The 17736-nt window shown below is 55.9% G+C and overlaps 2 protein-coding genes across 5 annotated transcripts in view; one reads left to right on the top strand and one right to left on the bottom strand.

Moving 5' to 3' along the window:
- Positions 1-6585, bottom strand: part of IQGAP3 (IQ motif containing GTPase activating protein 3) — a 35177-nt gene extending 28592 nt beyond the window's left edge. For 3 of the 4 annotated variants that reach the window (XR_004627453.1, XM_019807682.2, XM_019807683.2), the window contains exons 1-3: positions 6432-6585; positions 4309-4396; positions 612-768 (exon numbers count right to left, since the gene is read on the bottom strand). Coding sequence is in view for 3 of the 4 variants with exons in the window: in XM_019807682.2 (XP_019663241.1) it covers positions 612-768; positions 4309-4396; positions 6432-6468 (282 nt within the window). In the remaining variant the exon portion in view is untranslated. The remainder of the gene's footprint in view (positions 1-611; positions 769-4308; positions 4397-6431) is intronic. The other variant, XM_019807684.2, reaches the window with a different exon arrangement.
- A 3873-nt stretch (positions 6586-10458) lies between these two features.
- TTC24 (tetratricopeptide repeat domain 24) lies at positions 10459-17651 on the top strand. Its single transcript, XM_034667686.1, has 9 exons — positions 10459-12278; positions 12480-12683; positions 13236-13364; positions 13495-13607; positions 13956-14054; positions 14960-15048; positions 15202-15277; positions 15692-15993; positions 16415-17651. Exons 1-9 carry the CDS (start codon positions 11579-11581, stop codon positions 16494-16496), a joined length of 1794 nt encoding a protein of 597 aa, XP_034523577.1. The 5' UTR covers positions 10459-11578; the 3' UTR covers positions 16497-17651.
- Positions 17652-17736: the final 85 nt, after the last annotated feature.

Genomic DNA, 17736 nt, shown 5'->3' with positions numbered 1-17736 from the left:
AGAGATGAGAATCTATTTCCACAGTTCTCAGGGTTCCCCGTGGGCAGAGCCCAGACCACAGCTTGGAGGCCTGAAGGCTGGGAGAAGCCAGAGGACCCTGACCTATGGGTTTCCCATATTCTGTCCCCCTGCCCCACAGGACAGACGGAAACCGCCAGGAATGGCTGACCCGGAAGGACATTTGGGAAGGAAGACTTGGGATTAACAACCCAGGAAGCCTTCTGAGTAAAGGGGAGTCCGGAGGTGAGGCGGGAAGGAGACAGGGGTGGGCTGGCCAGGGCACAGGGAAGGGGCAGTGGGCCCGGGAGTACCATCACGGTGGCAAAGCCCACAAGCCTCTGAGCGTCGACTTGCGTAGAAAAGTCTGCTTGGATGTCTCCTACCAGGGACATCTCAGGGCCCACCTAGCAAGAGTCCCTTGCTGCCCGCACACGGAGTCTGGCCGGGGGGCCTCAATGGCTCCTGTTGGCAGTGATTGGTAGCGCCCCCCTTCATCCTCAACCATGTCCAGGTTTGGATAATACATTATACGGTCGCCCTCCTGTCACAGCCTTGAGGAGAAGGGCAAGTTTGAGAGGATACAGCGGAAGGTCGAGACCTCCCTTCCCCACCTGGTACCGCAGCTGCTCCACGTCATAGATCTTCTTCCAGGGGACCACGGCGGGCACAAAACAGTGGCCCAGCTTGGCCAGCAGCACTCCGTTCCGGAGGCTTTCCTCCAGCTCCACTGGCGAAGGAAGCTCCTCCTTCAGGCAGGCCTCCATCCAGCTGAAAGGGCAAGAGCAGGACAGCACCTGCCACCCACTCTGGCCCCAGCGCCTGCCCCTCCCCCCGGCGCAGAGGGGCCTTGGGCTCCCGCCTCCCATCCCTGTCCTACTCCCAGCTCCCATCTCAGCCTGTGGTCTGGCTGTTGCCACCTGATCCCCAGCAGCGCCAAGCACTGGAATGGCCAGTCCTCAGCCCCTGCTCACCCCTGAAAATCTTCCCTGACAGACCCTGAGACTGTGCGTCTGCAGGGAGGCCCATGCCCGTCACACGCAAGACCCTGCCTCAGTGTGGTTAGCACGACTGCTGCACCGCACCACACCTCTCCCTGCTCTCACTCTGCGTGTTTTCTAAGAACCCAGGCTTGAAGGGTCACGTCTACACAGCTCAGAACCCAGCTTTGATGAAGGGAACCCCCAGGGTGATGGAAGCAGCACAAAGGGACAGAAAGGCCAGAGCGCTTGGACTCAGAAGACCTGCTTTGCACACCATCTCCCCCCTCCCCGACCTCTCGGAGCCTCACTGTGTAACCCGCACACTGAAGAAAGCGTGGCCTGCACGTGCTGCCTCAGGGGGCAGCTGCCAGGGGTGTGAAAGGGGGGTGCACGAGCTATTGAGTGTGAACACGCTGGGAGAAGGCACGTGAAGCATGTTGTTACTGATGGTGGCATGAGGGGGTCATGGGACCTCCAAACTTCTCCACGCACGGACAGCTACAGGAAAGCCTCCATCTGCAAAGACAGCCAGTCACGCCTGGCTCTATGCCCTCCCGGCCACAGACACCTGATTTCCTGTCTACCCACACTACCTGCTTTTCTGGAGAATGTTAAGAATATACTATTGATTAAAAGGAAAGGATGGAGAATTTTATGCTGCCTTTAGAACCAACATCCATTTGCAGGACATGCGGGGTACAGAGGAACAAGCCGGTGGACACAAGGAAGCAGACACAAACCCAGAACATAGGGTGTCCACACGGCAGACGAGCCGGTTTCTTCACCAAATCGGTGACATAAAGAACTGCAAAGGGGAGGTGTGCTATTCTGGGTTAAAGAAGATTTAAGAGACACAACAACCAAATGTAACATGTGAGCTTCGTTAGATCCTTATTTGAATAAGCCAACTGAAAAATAGGTTATTTTTCCGGAATATCAGGAAAATTTGAAAGTGGCCGGGTGTTGAGCTTCCAAGGATTAATGGGTAACTTCTCTGGGAATTAGAATGGTGCTGTGGTTATTATGTGAGCAAATGTCCATACATTTAGAGACAGGCACTGAAGAATGTAGGGGGATAGAAGGATGTGGTGTTGTCTTTGCTCACAGATGGCGTGACCTTCTACGTGGAGAATCTGAAAGGAGGCGACACAAAACCTCACACAAGGCTCTGGGACACAAGGTTAACACACACAAGTCAGTCGCTGTCTTATGTACTGCAGTGAACAAGCGGGATTTGAAATTAAAAACACAATACGGTTTCCGTTAGACCCCAAAAATGAAATACTTAGGTATAAATCCAGCAAAATCTGTACAAGATCTCTGAGGAAAACTATGAAAACCCTGATGAATAAGATCAAAGGAAAAGCAAGCTGAGTGGAAAGAGACCCCACACTCCGGGGCAGGAAGGTTCCATACCGGCCAAGATGTTGGTTCGTCCCAACGGGGTCCACGGATTCAGTGCAATCCCAAACAGACGCCCAGCAAGTTATTTTGTGGGTATCAAGATGCTGATTGGAAGGTTTGTATGGAGACAAAAGACCCAGAATAGCCAACCCCATATTGCAGTCAAAGAAGAAAGTTGGAGGACTGACATCGTCCATCTTAGCTACCGTAATCGAGACAGTGTGGTCTCAGAGATAGAGCAACGGAACAGAATGGAGAGAAACAGACCCACACAACACTCAGCTGATCTTTGACTAAGGAGCAGAGGCAATCTAAGGGAGCAGAGAGCGTCTCTTGCACAAACGGCGTGGATCAACCAGACGTCCGCATGCAAAAGAAATAAATCTAGACATTAAATCAACTCAAAATGGATCATCAGGGCACCTGGGGGGCTCAGTCGATGAAGCGTCTGCCTTGGGCTCAGGTCATGATTCCAGGGTCCTGGGGTAGAGCCCCGCATCGGGCTCTCTGCTCAGCGGGGAGTCTGGTTCTCCCTCTCCCTCTGCCCCTTCCCCCCACCCTGCTCCTGTGTGCTCTTTCTCGCAAGTAAATAAATAAAATTTAAATAAGTGAATGAAATGAAATGAAAAACTTCTGCTCTAGAAAAGAGAATGAGAAGACAAGACACAGTCTGGGAGAAAATATTTGCAAAACACATATCTGATAAAAGACTAGTATCTGAAATACACAAAGGTCGGGTTTGCTGGGCTGGCTCAGTCAGTGAAGCATGCGACTCTGGATCTCGGGGTCATGAGTTCGAGCCCCACGTTGAGCATAGAGCTTACTAAAACACACACACACACCTCAAAACTCAACAATAAAAGAACAAACAACTGATTAAAATATGGGCCACAGACACCCATTAACAGACACCTCCACAAAGACACACACATGGGAACTAAGCATCTGGAAGATGCTCCCCACCACATCAGGGAAATGCAAATGGAAGCAATGAGCTTCCAGTGCACACCTGTTAGAATGACCGAAATCTGGACCCTGACAACACCGGACGCTGACGAGGAAGGGCAGCACCGGGAGCTCCCAGTCACGGCTGTGGGAACGCGGAATGCGGAGGCCACTTAGGAAGATAGTTCTGCGGCGTCTTACAAAACTAAACGTACGATCCAGCATCGTGCTCCTTGCTAATTACCCAAAGGAGTTAAAACACACGTCCACACAAAAACCTGCTTGCAGATGTTTATAGCGGCTTCATTAATAACCGCCAAAACTTGGATGCAACCAAGATGTCGTTCAGTAGGTGACAGATTAATAAGCTGTGGTCCATTCAGACAATGGAATATCATTCAGTGCAAAAAGAAATGAGCTGTCAAGCCCTAGGAAGACATGGAGGAAACCCCAAAGGCATATTACTAAGTGAAAAGATGAAAAGGCTCGTACTGTACGATTCCAACTATGGAGAAACTATGGAGACAGGAGAGGAGAGGAGTGGTTGCAGGGGGTGGGATGGGGGAACAAAGAGGCAGAGCACCCTGAAACTACTCGAGGACAGTGAAACTGCTCTAAGACGCTATAATGGTGGATACATGTCATTCATCATTTGTCCAAACCCACAGAACGTGCACCACCAAGAGTGATCCCTAAGGTCAACCACGGACTTTGGGAGACCACGTGTCCCAGTGAGTTTCTCAGTTGTAACGAATATGCCACGTTTGCAGATGTCGCCCGTGGAGGCTGTATGTGTGGGGGCCGGGGATACCTGGGAAATCTCTATCTTCCTCTTAATGTTGAACCCGAGACGGCTCTAACAAAATACAGACTTAAAAGAGAAGAAGGGGCCCCTGTCCTTTTGCATCTGCTGGGGGCAGGTGCCTGGGGTGGGCAGGATGGGAAACGGGGACCAGAGGGGGGCAGTCCCTCTGCTCACCGCTTGGCTTCCTCCAGCCGACACAGGTACTGATAGGCAACATTCTGCCGCCTCTGCTCATCCATTTCCTCAGCTGTGAGGCGTTCGTCTGAGGAGTGAAGGGGGACAAGGTCGAGGAGGAGTGTTAGACAAAGGGCCATAGCACCAAAGCTGCTTCTCAACAGACTTTCTTGGGCGACTCTGCCCAGAGACCTGAAGCACCTCTCACAGTCCACCCCCCTCTTCCTGACACCTCTGGCTCCAACCTTCGGCCCCCATCCCGTAAACCTGCCCTGGTTGGCACCCCTTAACAGGGGGCTCCCCTGTGTCAAAGGTGCTCCCTCCTCTTCCCCTCCAGCCATCTCCTGACCCCTCCTTCCCATCTATTTCAAGCCCTTTCCTCAGGGCTCCCAGCACAGATGTCCAGACTCCTCCACAGCTGGGAACGTAGCCCCTTGTTTTACCCCTAATAGCCTCTGAGTTCTCCAAGACCTGGACCGGTGTCACCCTCCTCAGGCCCGCTCCCAGGGGCTAGGCTAACAGGACCAACTGGGACTCATCATTCAATGACCATTCATTCGTGCGCTACCTTCTATCTGTCAGGACCTGGGCTAGGGGTTCCTTACTCTCAAGAAACACAGATTAGTGTTAAAAAAGAAAAATGTGTAAGTGAAAAATTCCATCCTAAAGTGACAGGTGTGATTATAGCCACATATGATGCAAGCAGCAGACGAAACAAAGGGTTCTACCCATGAGTTGAACCTTAAAGAACAAACAGGTGGAAAGTGGGGGAAAGTAGTTCAACAAAGGGAACCATGTGGAAAAGGACACTCACTAGGGATTAAGTGGAAGAACCGAGAATCTTAAAAGATCACAAAGATATCTTTACTCTCCTTTTTGGTATAAGTCCCCTGAGAAAGAAAATAATCTCCAAGCTAAATAAAATGCAGACAATACTCTGACCCTCAAACTTGAGAGCAGGGAATGCCTTAGATGAGACAGCACACATAGTCTGCTTTAGCCTCAGCCTCCCTTTCTCTTCCCGTTCTCCTGTCCGCCACCTCTTGAGTCTCCTTAGGGAAGACAATACAAAATCGGACAGGGCAAGACAAAGTTGTACACATACACACACAGGAAATAAACATAGAGGGCTTGAAGAGAGACAAGTCTTTGTCCCAACACTTAACGTTAATCCTACTCTTTACTTTATGTCTTTATATTCTATATCCTGCAACATGATTTGGACGAGGGGCAGGGCTTACCGGAATTGGCAGTTAAGCAAGTTCACACACACACACACACACACACACACACACAACGTCCACGTTCAGATCCGAAAGCACCAGCCAACTGTAGGAAATCCATCAGTTCCTTCAAGGGTGTGTACAAGGAACAAGCACTGGTTGCTAAGCACGGAAACTAAACCAGTAAGCAAATGACATCACCTCGGAGTTATGAACTGAGGGCTGTGTGAGATGGGCAGGGCTTTGCGTACACGTACGTACACACACACACACGCACACACGTCTTGAGAAAAATCAGTCCTCCTGAGCTTCTCAGGTCTGGAACTAGCTTTCCTTCAACAGATCCGAGAACATGGACTTTGTTTTTTGAACCCCACTGGCAAGAACGGGGAAGGGGTGGAAGAAGGAGATGCTGCTTGTCATTCAGAAGGTCAGACAGCAAGCTTTCTGCTGGGCAATCCTCCCGACCCCCGGCCTCTTTCTAAAGCAGTGTCTTTGCAAGTGTGGCCCGAGGACTAGCTGCATAATTACCTAGGGCGAGGGAAGTAGCACAGCAGTGCTGGTTACAAATGCAGAGGATGGGGCCCACCCACGGGAGCTGAAGCCGCCGGCCAGGGCCGAGGATTGTGCATTTGAAACAAGCTTCCCGGCTAATTCCCACTGGAGGCACCGTCTCAACGCGGCACCGAAAGCCAAGCTCTCGGGGCTCGTTAAGCACGCCTGCCACCCGTAACTGCTGCCTTCTTAAGGGGCCATCCAGACCACCCCCACTCGCCCAGCCCCAGAATTTGGGGACGAGGGAGAAAACTCTGGAAGCTTGAAGCGCGGCGGAGACCCGACAGGGGCTTCCTCCCCGCGGGGCGCAGGCCCACCGCCCTCCTCGGCCCCCTCTGCACTCACACAGCGCGGCGTCGGCGCCCGCTCTCCGCCGCTCCATGTTCCTCCTCCTTCCAGGTTTGAATCTCCCGCCGCCGGGCCGCCGCTCTCACCGTCGCTGCCGTCGGACAGCACTTCCGGCCCGAGCCGCGGGGGTCGCTGGGATTTGTAGTTCCAGGCGGCGCAGGCGCAGGAGGGCGGCCGGGTGCGGGGGAGGAGGCCTAGGGGGCAATGGGAGTCGCAGTCCGTTTTCTGCCCACTGGTGGGCTCCTGCTGTTCTTCTGGGGCTTGTCGGCTGCCCTTGCCTCCATCATTCCCCCTACTGTTCCCACGAACCCCGCGCCGCCGCCTGTAGCGTTCTTGGCTCCTGCTAAGTGGCGGACCGGCTTGCACTGAAGGAGATGGTGCGGATGCAGAGAGAAATCAGCATAATTAGCGGCACCTGGCCGGGTTAGTCCGCAAAGTAAAGCGCGCTACTTTTTTTTTTTTTTCTTAAAGATTTTATTTATTTGACAGAGAGAGACAGCCAGCGAGAGAGGGAACACAGCAGGGGCAGTGGGAGAGGAAGAAGCAGGCCCCCAGCAGAGGAGCCTGATGTGGGGCTCGATCCCATAACGCCGGTATCACCCCCTGAGCCGAAGGCAGTCGCTTAACTGCTGAGCCACCCAGGCGCCCCAGCGCGCTACTCTTGATCTGGGGGTTTAGGCTCGTTGCGTGTAGAGATTACTGAAAAAATAAAATCTTAAAAAAATCAGCATAATTAATGCTCTAAAGCCTGCTGTTCTGGAATGAGAGACACACATGAAGTCAAATATGTTAGAGGTCAGCGATATTCAGAGGGATGAGGTCACTGCTGTCATGAAGTTAAGGGCAGTGAAGGACAGGAAGACTGCCTAGTGGAGGTGACAGCTGATCTGGGTTGGAAAGGGAACAAGAATTCATCAGCCTGAAGGAGAGCCATTTCAGTCCGCGGAAACAGCACGTGTGAGAGCAAGGAGGAAGGTCAGGACTGGGGCAGCTGATAGACAAACAGCTCAGTCAGGGAGAGGCAGGAAGAGAGGCTGCAGGGGCCTGGGCAGCAGGCTGAGGAGCCGGGATGCCGTCTGGGGAGCAGCCACAAGCCAAAGAACACTTCACACGTAGGTCAAGGCCAGGTCTATATGTTATAAAGGTCCTTTTGTAGCTGGGGCTTGGAGCAGGGTGAGGCTAGGAACAGAGGCCGACTGAGAGCTCATGGCAGCAGCACAGGCGAGAGACAGTAAGGTCTGAACTAGTACAAATAATTATGACACCTGTCCTAAAATTTGTTTTGCTATATTATCTGATAGGCTTCCCCCATCTGGCACTTCTTCTTTTGCCCTCCCTCCCACCACCAATGCCCCAGTCAAGAAGCAAGGCAGCCTAGGCTCCTAGCCTCAGGGGAGAGATTTGAAGGGGTAGAAAACCAAAAATATCCGAACCTTCAGAGGAACAGAGGGGACTCAGAGCTGAGACAAAACAGTGGGCGATGTGGGGTTTGAAGAGAGCAGGCATTCCCTGAGACCAGAAGGGCTCCCCTTTGTTCTCCACGCAGGAAAGTAGAATCTAGATTCTTGGTGATAGAGGTCCCACTCCCTGATTGCTGGGAAGGACCTGGGCAGCCCAGGACCCTGACAGGGAACGGTTGCATAATGAGGCCCTTATGTGCAGAAACCCCCAACCCAGCCAGAAAGGAGGAACCTGGATGAGCTACCCACACTTCTGCTTGGGACGAGGGCCGCTGGGCCTGAGAGGGTAGGTGGATTGTAAACAGATGGCTGAGGACCCGATGGGCCTTTCCTCTCAAGTCTTAGCATCCCATACTCTCTCCAACTGGGGCTCCCCTGTGGGAGAAAGGAGGGGGCAAACCCAGCTGACTCACACTGTCTCCTCCATGCCAGGGCAACAGGGGCTGGACACAGGGCCCGAGGAGATGAATCTGTTGCATACGGGCGTTAGGGACCGCACAGCAACGACAGGTGCACAGTGTTAATGGCCCGCTGGAGCCACATTTAGCATTGTCTTGTTTGATCTTAATAATACGGATGTGGGACCTGAGGCTCAGAAATGTCACACAGCTAAAAACCAGTGAAGCCAAGACACAAAGTCAGTGCCACTCCAGGCTTGAGTTCCCACAGCTGTGCCACCTCCAAGGCCATGGCTATGACACCACGGGGGCGGGGGGGAGAGGGCTCAGAGGTCAAACCAGTAGGACCGAGCATGGGAGCAGTGGGGGTCATGGATACCTCTCGCAGTTCCAGCTGACAGACTGGGTTGGTGGTGGACCAGTGAACACCGGGAACAGGGAGTGGGTAGATAGGGGGAAACAGGAACTTTGCTCGGACTAGCCAAGTCTAGAATCTACATTTAGAATGGAAATTACTGGCTTATCCGTGGTGGGAAAATCAGAGGAGTGGATGGAACATTCATGGAAATGTCTATAAAGCAAGAAGAGAGCAGGGGCGCCTGGGTGGCACAGCGGTTGGGCGTCTGACTTCGGCTCAGGGTGTGATCCCGGCGTTGTGGGATCGAGCCCCGCATCAGGCTCTTCTGCTATGAGCCTGCTTCTTCCTCTCCCACTCCCCCTGCTTGGTGTTCCCTCTCTCGCTGGCTGTCTCTATCTCTGTCGAATAAATAAATAAAATCTTTAAAAAAAAAAAAAAAAGCAAGAAGAGAGCAAAGGGCAGAGGGGTGGGGACTGTTTGCATTCAAGGGGTATACAGAGGGCCCAGCAAGGAGACGGGGAAGAGACGGAGCCAGGACACACTGGATCCTGGAAGTCAAGTGGGGGGACAGTTGCAAGGATGTGTCACCTAAAGTGGGAATCGAACAAGCTGGTGATTCAGAAACGATCCCTAGGTCACTGAGAGGTCAGTGGAACCTTGCCAGCATAGTTTCAGTCCCTGCCCCCTCCCCAAACCTCTCCCCTTAAGGGAAGCCTGCTGAGTGACCACGGACTGAGCTGCCTGTGCAGCCCTGGCCAGGCTCTGGTGGTGTCCTGGAGGCCAGGCCGTGGGCAGGCACAGTGGCCGCCGAGAAAGCCCGCAGTGGGTATGGGCCCAGTGTGTGGCACCCAGCGCCATTGCGGCCCACGGCAGGCACTGGGCAAAGGCTGCCCAGTGCAGGGGGCCCAGCGACTTCCTTGTAATTTTGTTTCTGGCAAAGGCCTCTTTACTTAAAAGAGACCTCTCTGCCAGCAAATGACGACATCTGCTTTCGGCTGCACGCCACCTGCGTGAGTTCACGCCGTAGGTGCCCGGTGTCCTGGGGCCTGCAGTCCTCTCATTAGCAGAACCTGGAGGCTGCAGATCAGCGGAGCTGGGAAAGGGATTAGGGGCCAGAGAGACTCCTCTGATCTCCAGGCCCTTTCTGACCATCAGCCTTTAACCCCATTCCCAAATGTGGAAAGTACCACACAGAAGCACAGAGCGTAGGTGCGTGCGTGTGCCTGTGTGTGTGTGTGTATGTGTGTGAAAGGGTTCACTTCTAGGACAGCCCAGGCCTCATTAAAACTTGCAGTCACAGTGCAGTGGAAGGAACCCTAGGCTAATTAGCCCAGAATCAGAAAACCTGGGGTCTGATCCCAGTTACACACCACTCTGTGACCTCAGGAAGGTCCCACCTGCTTTCTGAGCCTGGTCCCCTCCTCTGTAGAACGAGAGTATGGGACAGAAGACCTCTGAGGTTCTAACTAGTAACAAGCCCTCTCGCTTGATTCCTTGCTTGCAGTGAGGGACTGGGGGGAGGTGTGCAGGGGTGGGGGGTGAGTGGGGGGCAGGAAGGGCAAGGGAATGCAGGTAGTGTGCCCGCCCACTCTCAGTGATGCCACACTAAGATAGGGCATCTGAGCTGTCCATCAAAAATCTCCTAGGAGCAGAGGGTGGTACCTGGTCCTCTGTTAACCCCGGGGCTCTGAGCTCAGAGCTTGTGGAGGTAACCCAAGCCAGAGGGACCATTCCAGAAAGCCAGGCGCGGAGAAGATGGAGGGAGGTAAGGCGTCCTGTGGCTGGGGACCCGAGGCCTGGTGGGGGTAGCCAGGAATGCCCCAGGGATGAGGGCCTGGAAGGCAAGATTCCTAGGTATTCTTAGTTGCAGGGGGAATTTCTTTAAAAAGAGAATCACCTCTGACAGCGGAAGGACAGAGGGAAGGGGAGGGGCTGAGAGCCCAGGCCTGAGGCTTTGCCACCCCTTGCGGCTCCTGGGAGGAGAGCTCCGCAGAAGGCTTTGCCTTTCCAGGGGAGAGGATCCTAATGGGGAAAGCACATTTGAGACCAGAGCAGGGTGCTGGGGGACCAGAACCAGCCAGCCATGGAGAAGGAGGTCCCCTGAGATAGGGCGTGGGCAGCGAATGGGGAGACAGCACCCTCCTTCCTGAAAGCTGACTCCTTGCCAATTCGAGAGCCTGTCCAGCTCTGTGTCCCTAGTGCCCTGTGGCTCCTGGTACGCAGCAGGCTGGCACCCAGCGTCTGCTGAGCTGACTTGATCAACACCTTGGGATCGGGCAGCGGGAGCACCCATCCTTGTGAGTGTATGGGCGTCCGTAGAGGAACAGCGTGAAGGGGTGATGGGGAGAGGCCCTGCATGTGCTCTGTTTGCCCGTCTGTTCATTTACTCCTTCATGAGGGATTTTGGACTCCAGTAACATAGACGTAACGTGCCTTCCGCCTGCCAAGCCGCTTCCAAGTGCACGGCTCAGTGCCGCGCAGTACACTTGCATCATCCAGGTCCCTCTCGTTTGATGAACGTTTATGGAGGACCTACTATGTGCCAGCCCCTTCCCGCTGCTCCAAATCTAGTAGGAGAGATAGACAAAAAGTCAGCAACTTCAACCCGGCCTGATCAATGCTGTGAAAGACACAGGCATAGGTGCCCTGGGAGTCCAGAAGCACCCAGACGGTGGAGGGAGGAGGCTTTCTGGAGGGCGCTATTACTTGAACTGAGGCCCGGAAGACTAAGAACGAGTTGGGACGTTGGAGTAAGGGTTGATATGGCCCCAGGAGGATCAATGAAGCACAGTAAGATGGCAGAGAGAAGTCCTTGAAACTCTGAGGTCACAGCAGGGCAGGGGTGGGGCTGAATCACCCCTGAGGGATCCTGCTTTGGAGGAAGCCAAGGGTGACATACTGACCGCTCTCCTCCCCATTGTCAGCACTATGTCTTTCTCCAACCCTGAGGATGCCCCCCAAGAGCCGGAGCCTGAGCCCTCAACCTCCAAGAAGAAGAAGAAGAAGCGGCCACGGCAAGAGCCCGGCATCCAAGCCCTCACCAGGGCTGGCCACAGAGCCCTACTGGCTGGCCGGAACCACGAAGCCTTGACCAGCTTCCAGAGGGCCTTCATCCTGGCCTCTGAGGACCCACAAAGTCGGGGTACCCCTGTTCTCCAGGCCTGTGCCTTCAACCTGGGGGCCGCCTATGTGGAGACTGGGGACCCAGCCAGAGGCCTTGAGCTGCTCCTGAGAGCCCAGCCTGAAGAGAAGGCACAGGGCAGGTGTCATGGTGACCAGTGTTTCAATGTGGCTTTGGCCTACCAGGCCCTGGGCAACCTGCCTCAAGCTTTGGCCTGGTACCACAGGGCCCTGGGTCACTACCGGCCACTGGGTGACCAGGGGCAAGCCCAGGCAAAGATGGGAGCCTGCTACCAGGCTCTGGGACAGCCTGAGCTAGCAGCCCACTGTCTGCAGGAGGCAAGCCGGGCCTACGCCCAAGCAGGGCAGCCCCAGGCTGCAGCCCTGGCCTCGGGGGCTGCGGCGGGGTGTATGCTGAGGAGCGGGCAGCACGGGGTGGCTGAGGTGGTGCAGGTGCTGGAGGAGAGCCGGAGGCTTGCGGAGAGGAGCCCTGAGCGGGGACTGCTGGGTGAGGCCTTTGGGCAAAGGCAGCATGGGGTCTGGGGACATTCAGACCAGGTGATGCTCTGAGAGGTGGGGTACAGGCAGAGGCTCCTCTGAGGGCCGGGGAAAGGGCTGGAGGACCCTGGGAGAGTGGGACAGGGGCCGTACCCATGCAGCTTCAGCAGCACCTGACCTGGCTCCCGGTGACCCTGGCCATGCCCTCCAGGGCAGCTCTATAATGACCTCGGCCTGAGCTACTCCCAGCTCCAGCTGTTCCCGCTAGCAGCAGAGGCCTTCCTGCGGGCCCTGCCCCTGTGCCAGGGGCCAGGAGAGGATGCCACGGTGCTGAGAAACCTCGGGATGGCCCACAGTGCCCTCGGCAACTATCAGGAAGCCCGGGACTTTTACCAGAAGGCCGCTGACCTGCTCGGTGGGTACCAGGGCCTGGGGAATGGGATAGGGATTGGAGGGGCTCCAGCTGGGGCGCAAGGCTGAAGAGTGGACAGACCTTTAGGACGGGGTATAGGGCCAGGAAGCCCAGAACCGGGGGTGAGGGCTGGGGGTGCAGGAGATGGGGTAGGCAGACAGGACAGGGGGGTGAGGGCTCAGAGGCGAGGCCTGGGGCTGGGAAGGCGGCAGTGGGCAGTGGGACGAACCCCTGCTAGGAGAAAGGCCTCCTCCAACTGAATGGTTGTGTGACATTCAGTGAGTGGTTCCGGGTTTCTGAGCTTCAGTTTCCACACGGGTAAGAAGGGAGCTGGTGACACCTGCCTGGCCGGCCTTTGTCGCATGTCTCCAACTAGCCAGGGGCGGGGGGATGCATCCAGGCCAAAACTCAGGCCTGCGGAGAGGCTGGCTATTGAGAGCGCCTGGAGGTGTGCTGGGGATGAGCACCAGGACTCCTGGGAGCCTGCCCCTGGTTGCTGGGGGACGCCTCCGCAGCCAAGGTCCCCTCTTAGGATGGGGCTGGCTCTGTCATCAGGCTCTGTGGGGCAGCGGCGGGAGCAGGGACGGAGCTTTGGCAGCCTGGCATTTGCACTGAGCCAGCTGGGGGACCACAGAGCAGCCCGAGACAACTACCTGCACGCGCTACAGGCTGCCCGGGACACCGGTGAGGCCTTAGCAGGTGCCTTGGCAAGGGGCCAGGCCGAGCGTCCTGGGGGCTAGCGGCGAGTACCTCTGGACGGGAGGGTCAGTGGTGTGGGCACCCATGAGAGGACCTCCCGGGCTCTCTTCCCCAGGGGACACGAAGGGGCAGTGGCAGGCCTGCGAGGGGCTGGGGGCTGCGGCGGCCAGACTGGGACAGCACGACCAGGCCTTACGGTACTATAAGGAAGCGCTGGCCCGGAGTCAGGTGAGATGGGCCACCCCAGGACCGAACTCTTCCTGCTACGCCTCCAGGAAGCCTTGTCTGTTGACCGTCCTGCCTTCTGTCTTCTTCTTGCCGTCCATCCACTCACCAAACATGCATCGGGCACATTGTGTGCTAGGTCCCAGGACACTGTTGTGAGGGAGAGCTTGTCTCTTCACGGTTCCGGGCAGGTGGTAGCAGGATCCTGGCAAAGGCGCGGGGATGGGGTAGAAGAGAGGGGAAGACAAAGCCCCCTTCCCTCCTGCCTGTCCAGTTTCTTGCTTCCCCAATCCACAGAGGACCGCATAGCCCAGATCTCCCCCATTCACCCATTATCCACCCTCTCCCCAGAAGGAGCCAGACTCTGTGCGGGACCGGCTGGTGGCCAAGCTGGCAGACGCCATGAGGACCCACTTGGCCCAGGCTGGGCTTGTCCCGACGTACACCCTGGTGAGGTGACCCCTGAGACGGGGAGCTGGGGGTGGGGAGAGGTGACCCAGAGAAGGAGGTGGTGGCAAGCAGAGCTGACCCCTCAGGGGTGCTGCCCTGGAGCCTGCGTAGGGGACACAGATCACTCTTCCAAGGACACCGGGGCCGGGGGGGCATTCTGGCATGTCTCCCAGTGCTAGGCTGTGCCGGGTCTTTGAGTGGTAACCAGCCCAGTAGCGAGCACGGGGATGCAGTCAAGTGTGGGGAGCCCTACTCAGAGGGGATGGAAACCAAGTCCTTGGCTGCAGTTCTCCAAAAGGCCACAGGGTGGGGGCAGTGCTCCAGGGAGGGTCCTCTTCCTGGCCGCCCTGTGCGGGNGGGGGGGGGGGGGGGGGAGTTTCTCTGTGTGTCTCCACTGCCCCCTCCCTCTCTGGCTCCCCCCAACCCTCTGTCGGCCTCCCAGCCTCTCAGCCGGTCCATGTGCCTTACACCATGAGAGACCCTCAGGCAACCAACCTCCCACCCAGGAATTAAAATTATACTTAAATATGTATTCTATTTATTTAGTGGGGTTTATGTCTTCTCTTAAAGACCAGGACACTGTACTTATAATTTGCGAGCAAAATTAAATTAGTCTGGTCCAGGCAGAGGACTGGTGGCCATCACCTTTCTGGGACTTTGCCCCTGGAGGCGCCAGGCAGGGTGGGGTGGAGGCCAGGCTCTGGCCAGGCCTGATAGTCGGGAGCCTGATTCTAACTCGAGAGTCACTAGCAGAGACCTCACCACGGATTTCCACTCTCAGATGGGTGGCACGCCCCAGTCTGACTGTAGCACGTCTGTGTCTCTATGGGGCCGTAGCGTGTGCAGAGACCGTACACTCGCCGATACACCCCTAGCTGGTTCCCTTTGCTCCCCACCATTCCCAGACTTCGGCGCCAGGGAGGCCCCAGGCTCAAGATGGGGCAGCTGGGCACCCAGCCCAGGCAGGAAGGGGTGGAGCAGAAGTGCCGCACAGGTGAGTGGGGTGGTGCTGGGGCTCCAGGGTTGGGCGCACTGGAGGTGTGCAGCTGCCAGGCGGGGGCGGGGGGGGGCTGGGGCCTGCAGGCACCCCAGGGAGGAGAGGGTGGCCCTGCGCCGCCGCTCTCCCCCTTGCTCCCCGCCCCTCCAGGTCTTCGGGTGGGTGGGAAGAAGAGTGCGTGGAGGGCGAGGAGGAGAGAGAGGACCAGCCGCCGCCCGATGGCCCCGTGGCATCTTGGGCACAGAGACTGGAGTGTGAGTGGGAGCAGGCTGTCCCCAACGGTGCATCTCCTCCCTGAAAATGGGAGCACTCTCCCAGCCCCTTCCCTTCCCAGATGCCCCTGCCCCAGTCTGCCACTGAGGCTGACCAGCCCTCTCCCCTGTCCCATTCATGTCTCGAGACCTTGGCCAGTTTCCTCAAACCTTTCGGCAGTCCCCTCTCCTCCTGGCTTGCGTGGCTTCGCTAGCCTCTAGAACTTTGCGTCTTAGAGCACCAAGTTCTACTGAAAGCCTGCTACATGCCAGGTACTGGGTGCTATCTTGCCCTAGCTGTTCACCAGCTTCTCCTGAGGCTTCAGCCTCTGGGGCCAGAGCTCCCGGCTACTTGCTCTTTCGATTGGAATCCCCTGTTCTGTTTGTAGTGTGTTTGCCTCCAGAAAGCAGTGAGTTGTAGTCGAACGCCTGTCCTGTACGAGTGTAGGCTTTGGTGCACCCTCTGTGTCCGTGACTGGTGCACGCATCCCGGCACCCACCGCCCTCGCTCTTCTCCCAAAGCTTTCTCCTTCCACCATGTGGTTCTTGGTGCAGAGAGGCCTGTGATGGATGTGCCTGTCCCTCTCCATCCAGGTCCAGGACCCGGGGCCCAGCAGCTGCTTGGAGGCCAAGGCCCCCTCCGAATGCAGCAGCCTGGCATTCTGGTACCCAATGGCCCCCAAGCCAATAGGTGAGTCCCTGGGGGAGGGGAGGAGGCCAGGAGAATGGATAAAAGGAGAGAGGATGTGGCTTTGGATGGCTTTAACGGAATGTGATCACCACTGTTCAGACTGGGGGAAGATGTGGTCCAGTGCTTGGGGGTCTAGTGCTTGGAGCCTTTCTGTCTTTGGCCTTGAGCAATCTGAACGATGTTCACCTGGGGTGTCCCCCGTCTCCTGAACAGCCTGACTGGAGGCCTCCCAGAGATGGAAAATCCTGCTGAACGAACAGGGTCCAGGGTGGGGGCATGCGCTCAAGCCTCCCCCTCCTGCCCTGGGGCCCAGCAGCCAAGGTGAGGGCCAGGGACGGCCACAGGAGCTACAGCCAGAGCAGACTGCCCTCTGCTCTCTCCCCAGCCACCCTAAGGGCAAGCCCCTCCCTGCCTCCCCCAGGTCGTCCATCTGGCCCAGGGGAACCCCCAGCAGGAACCCTCAGAGGAGACCCATGGAGTCTGGCTTCTGTGTGATCATGTGACCCCACTCCGCTGGCCCTGAATGTGGCCTCTGTGTGACCCCCCCCCACCAACACACAAACGTTAGGGGTTTCTGCGACTAAATCACTTCCCTGTTGTTCAGCGCCCTACAGACACATAATAGAACACCACCACCAAGTGGGTCGGCGGGACAGGGCCTTTGCAGTCTGGGCACTGAGGTATTCAGTTTGCTCCTTGTTGGGAGTTTTGGACTCAATGGGCAAAAGCAAAAGGGAAAATGGACAGTGAATTTCCCCCTTTTCCTTCTGGATCCAGCCCTCATGATTGCTAAGGCCCTTGCCAGTTCTAAAAGCTGTGACATCTTGGTCAGGAGGCTTTGCAGTCACGGACTGTCTCCAGACCTCCACCTTCTCAAGGGGGAAATGGGCATCTAAACTACAGAGGACACATCTTAACCCCCTGATGGATTCCACCACAAGTCCCAGGTTGGGGAGGCAGCCCCTTGGGCCCGTCGGATGCCGCTGCCTGCGGCCACATTTTGTAAGCGGTACTGATCGCTCGGTGCACACCACACAGTGCTCCGAGCGCTTCCCGGGTGTTTTCTCCTGCAGTCTTTGCAGCAGATGACCCCCTTTCACAGACACGGGAAATGAGTGCGTCCTCTCTGGCCACGCAACTAGTAAGTGGGGAAGCCAGGATTTGAACCCCGGGCAGTGAGCACCTTTCAGAATGCTGTGCAGTTCTGCTACCCCACTGATGCTAATACTTACCAGGAGTTGATTGTGTTGGTACCAAATGTGCTTATGCCGGGTGTATGTGTTCTTGTAATTCGTGATTTAAATATTACATAAATTGATGAACTAAGTGTGAAAACAAGCACTGTTTGTATGAAAACAAAGTTGAATCCTTGGAAGTCTCGATTAAGGTGAGTCAATTCAAAACTGTTGAAATAGACGTGAGCAAGATGATTATCACATTTTGGGGCAAAACAGTAAAAATCTAGATGAATTTTGCACTCGGATTGCTTCAAATGCGCCATTAACTGTTCCGCCTCAAGGAAGCAAACTGGAAATTGCAGGTGGCCCGTGCTGAGGTTCATGAGGAAGGATGGAGAGCTCCAGTCATGGGCTCAAAGAGAAGACCCTGGCCCCACTTTAACAGATGGCAAATGAATGCATGTTTAAGTTGAAATAAAATAACCCACAAAAGAGGTCTTGTACTACACTGAGAACTACTTTGATGAGGGAACAGAAGGCAAGCTGAGGACAAAGCAGAAACTGA

The sequence above is a fragment of the Ailuropoda melanoleuca genome, chromosome 8, assembly GCF_002007445.2.
Source record: "Ailuropoda melanoleuca isolate Jingjing chromosome 8, ASM200744v2, whole genome shotgun sequence".
NCBI classification, from domain to species: domain Eukaryota; kingdom Metazoa; phylum Chordata; class Mammalia; order Carnivora; family Ursidae; genus Ailuropoda; species Ailuropoda melanoleuca.
Note: the sequence above shows the minus strand (reverse complement) of the source record. Positions and strands in the feature narration are given on the sequence as shown.

Excerpts from the sequence above, each read along its gene's own strand:
- TTC24 (XM_034667686.1), top strand. The coding sequence starts at position 11,579 with ATGTCTTTCTCCAACCCTGAGGATGCCCCCCAAGAGCCGGAGCCTGAG. Across the intron at positions 12,279-12,479 it reads CCCTGAGCGGGGACTGCTGG|GGCAGCTCTATAATGACCTC; the intron begins GTGAGGCCTTTG and ends CATGCCCTCCAG. Across the intron at positions 15,994-16,414 it reads AATGGCCCCCAAGCCAATAG|GTCGTCCATCTGGCCCAGGG; the intron begins GTGAGTCCCTGG and ends TGCCTCCCCCAG.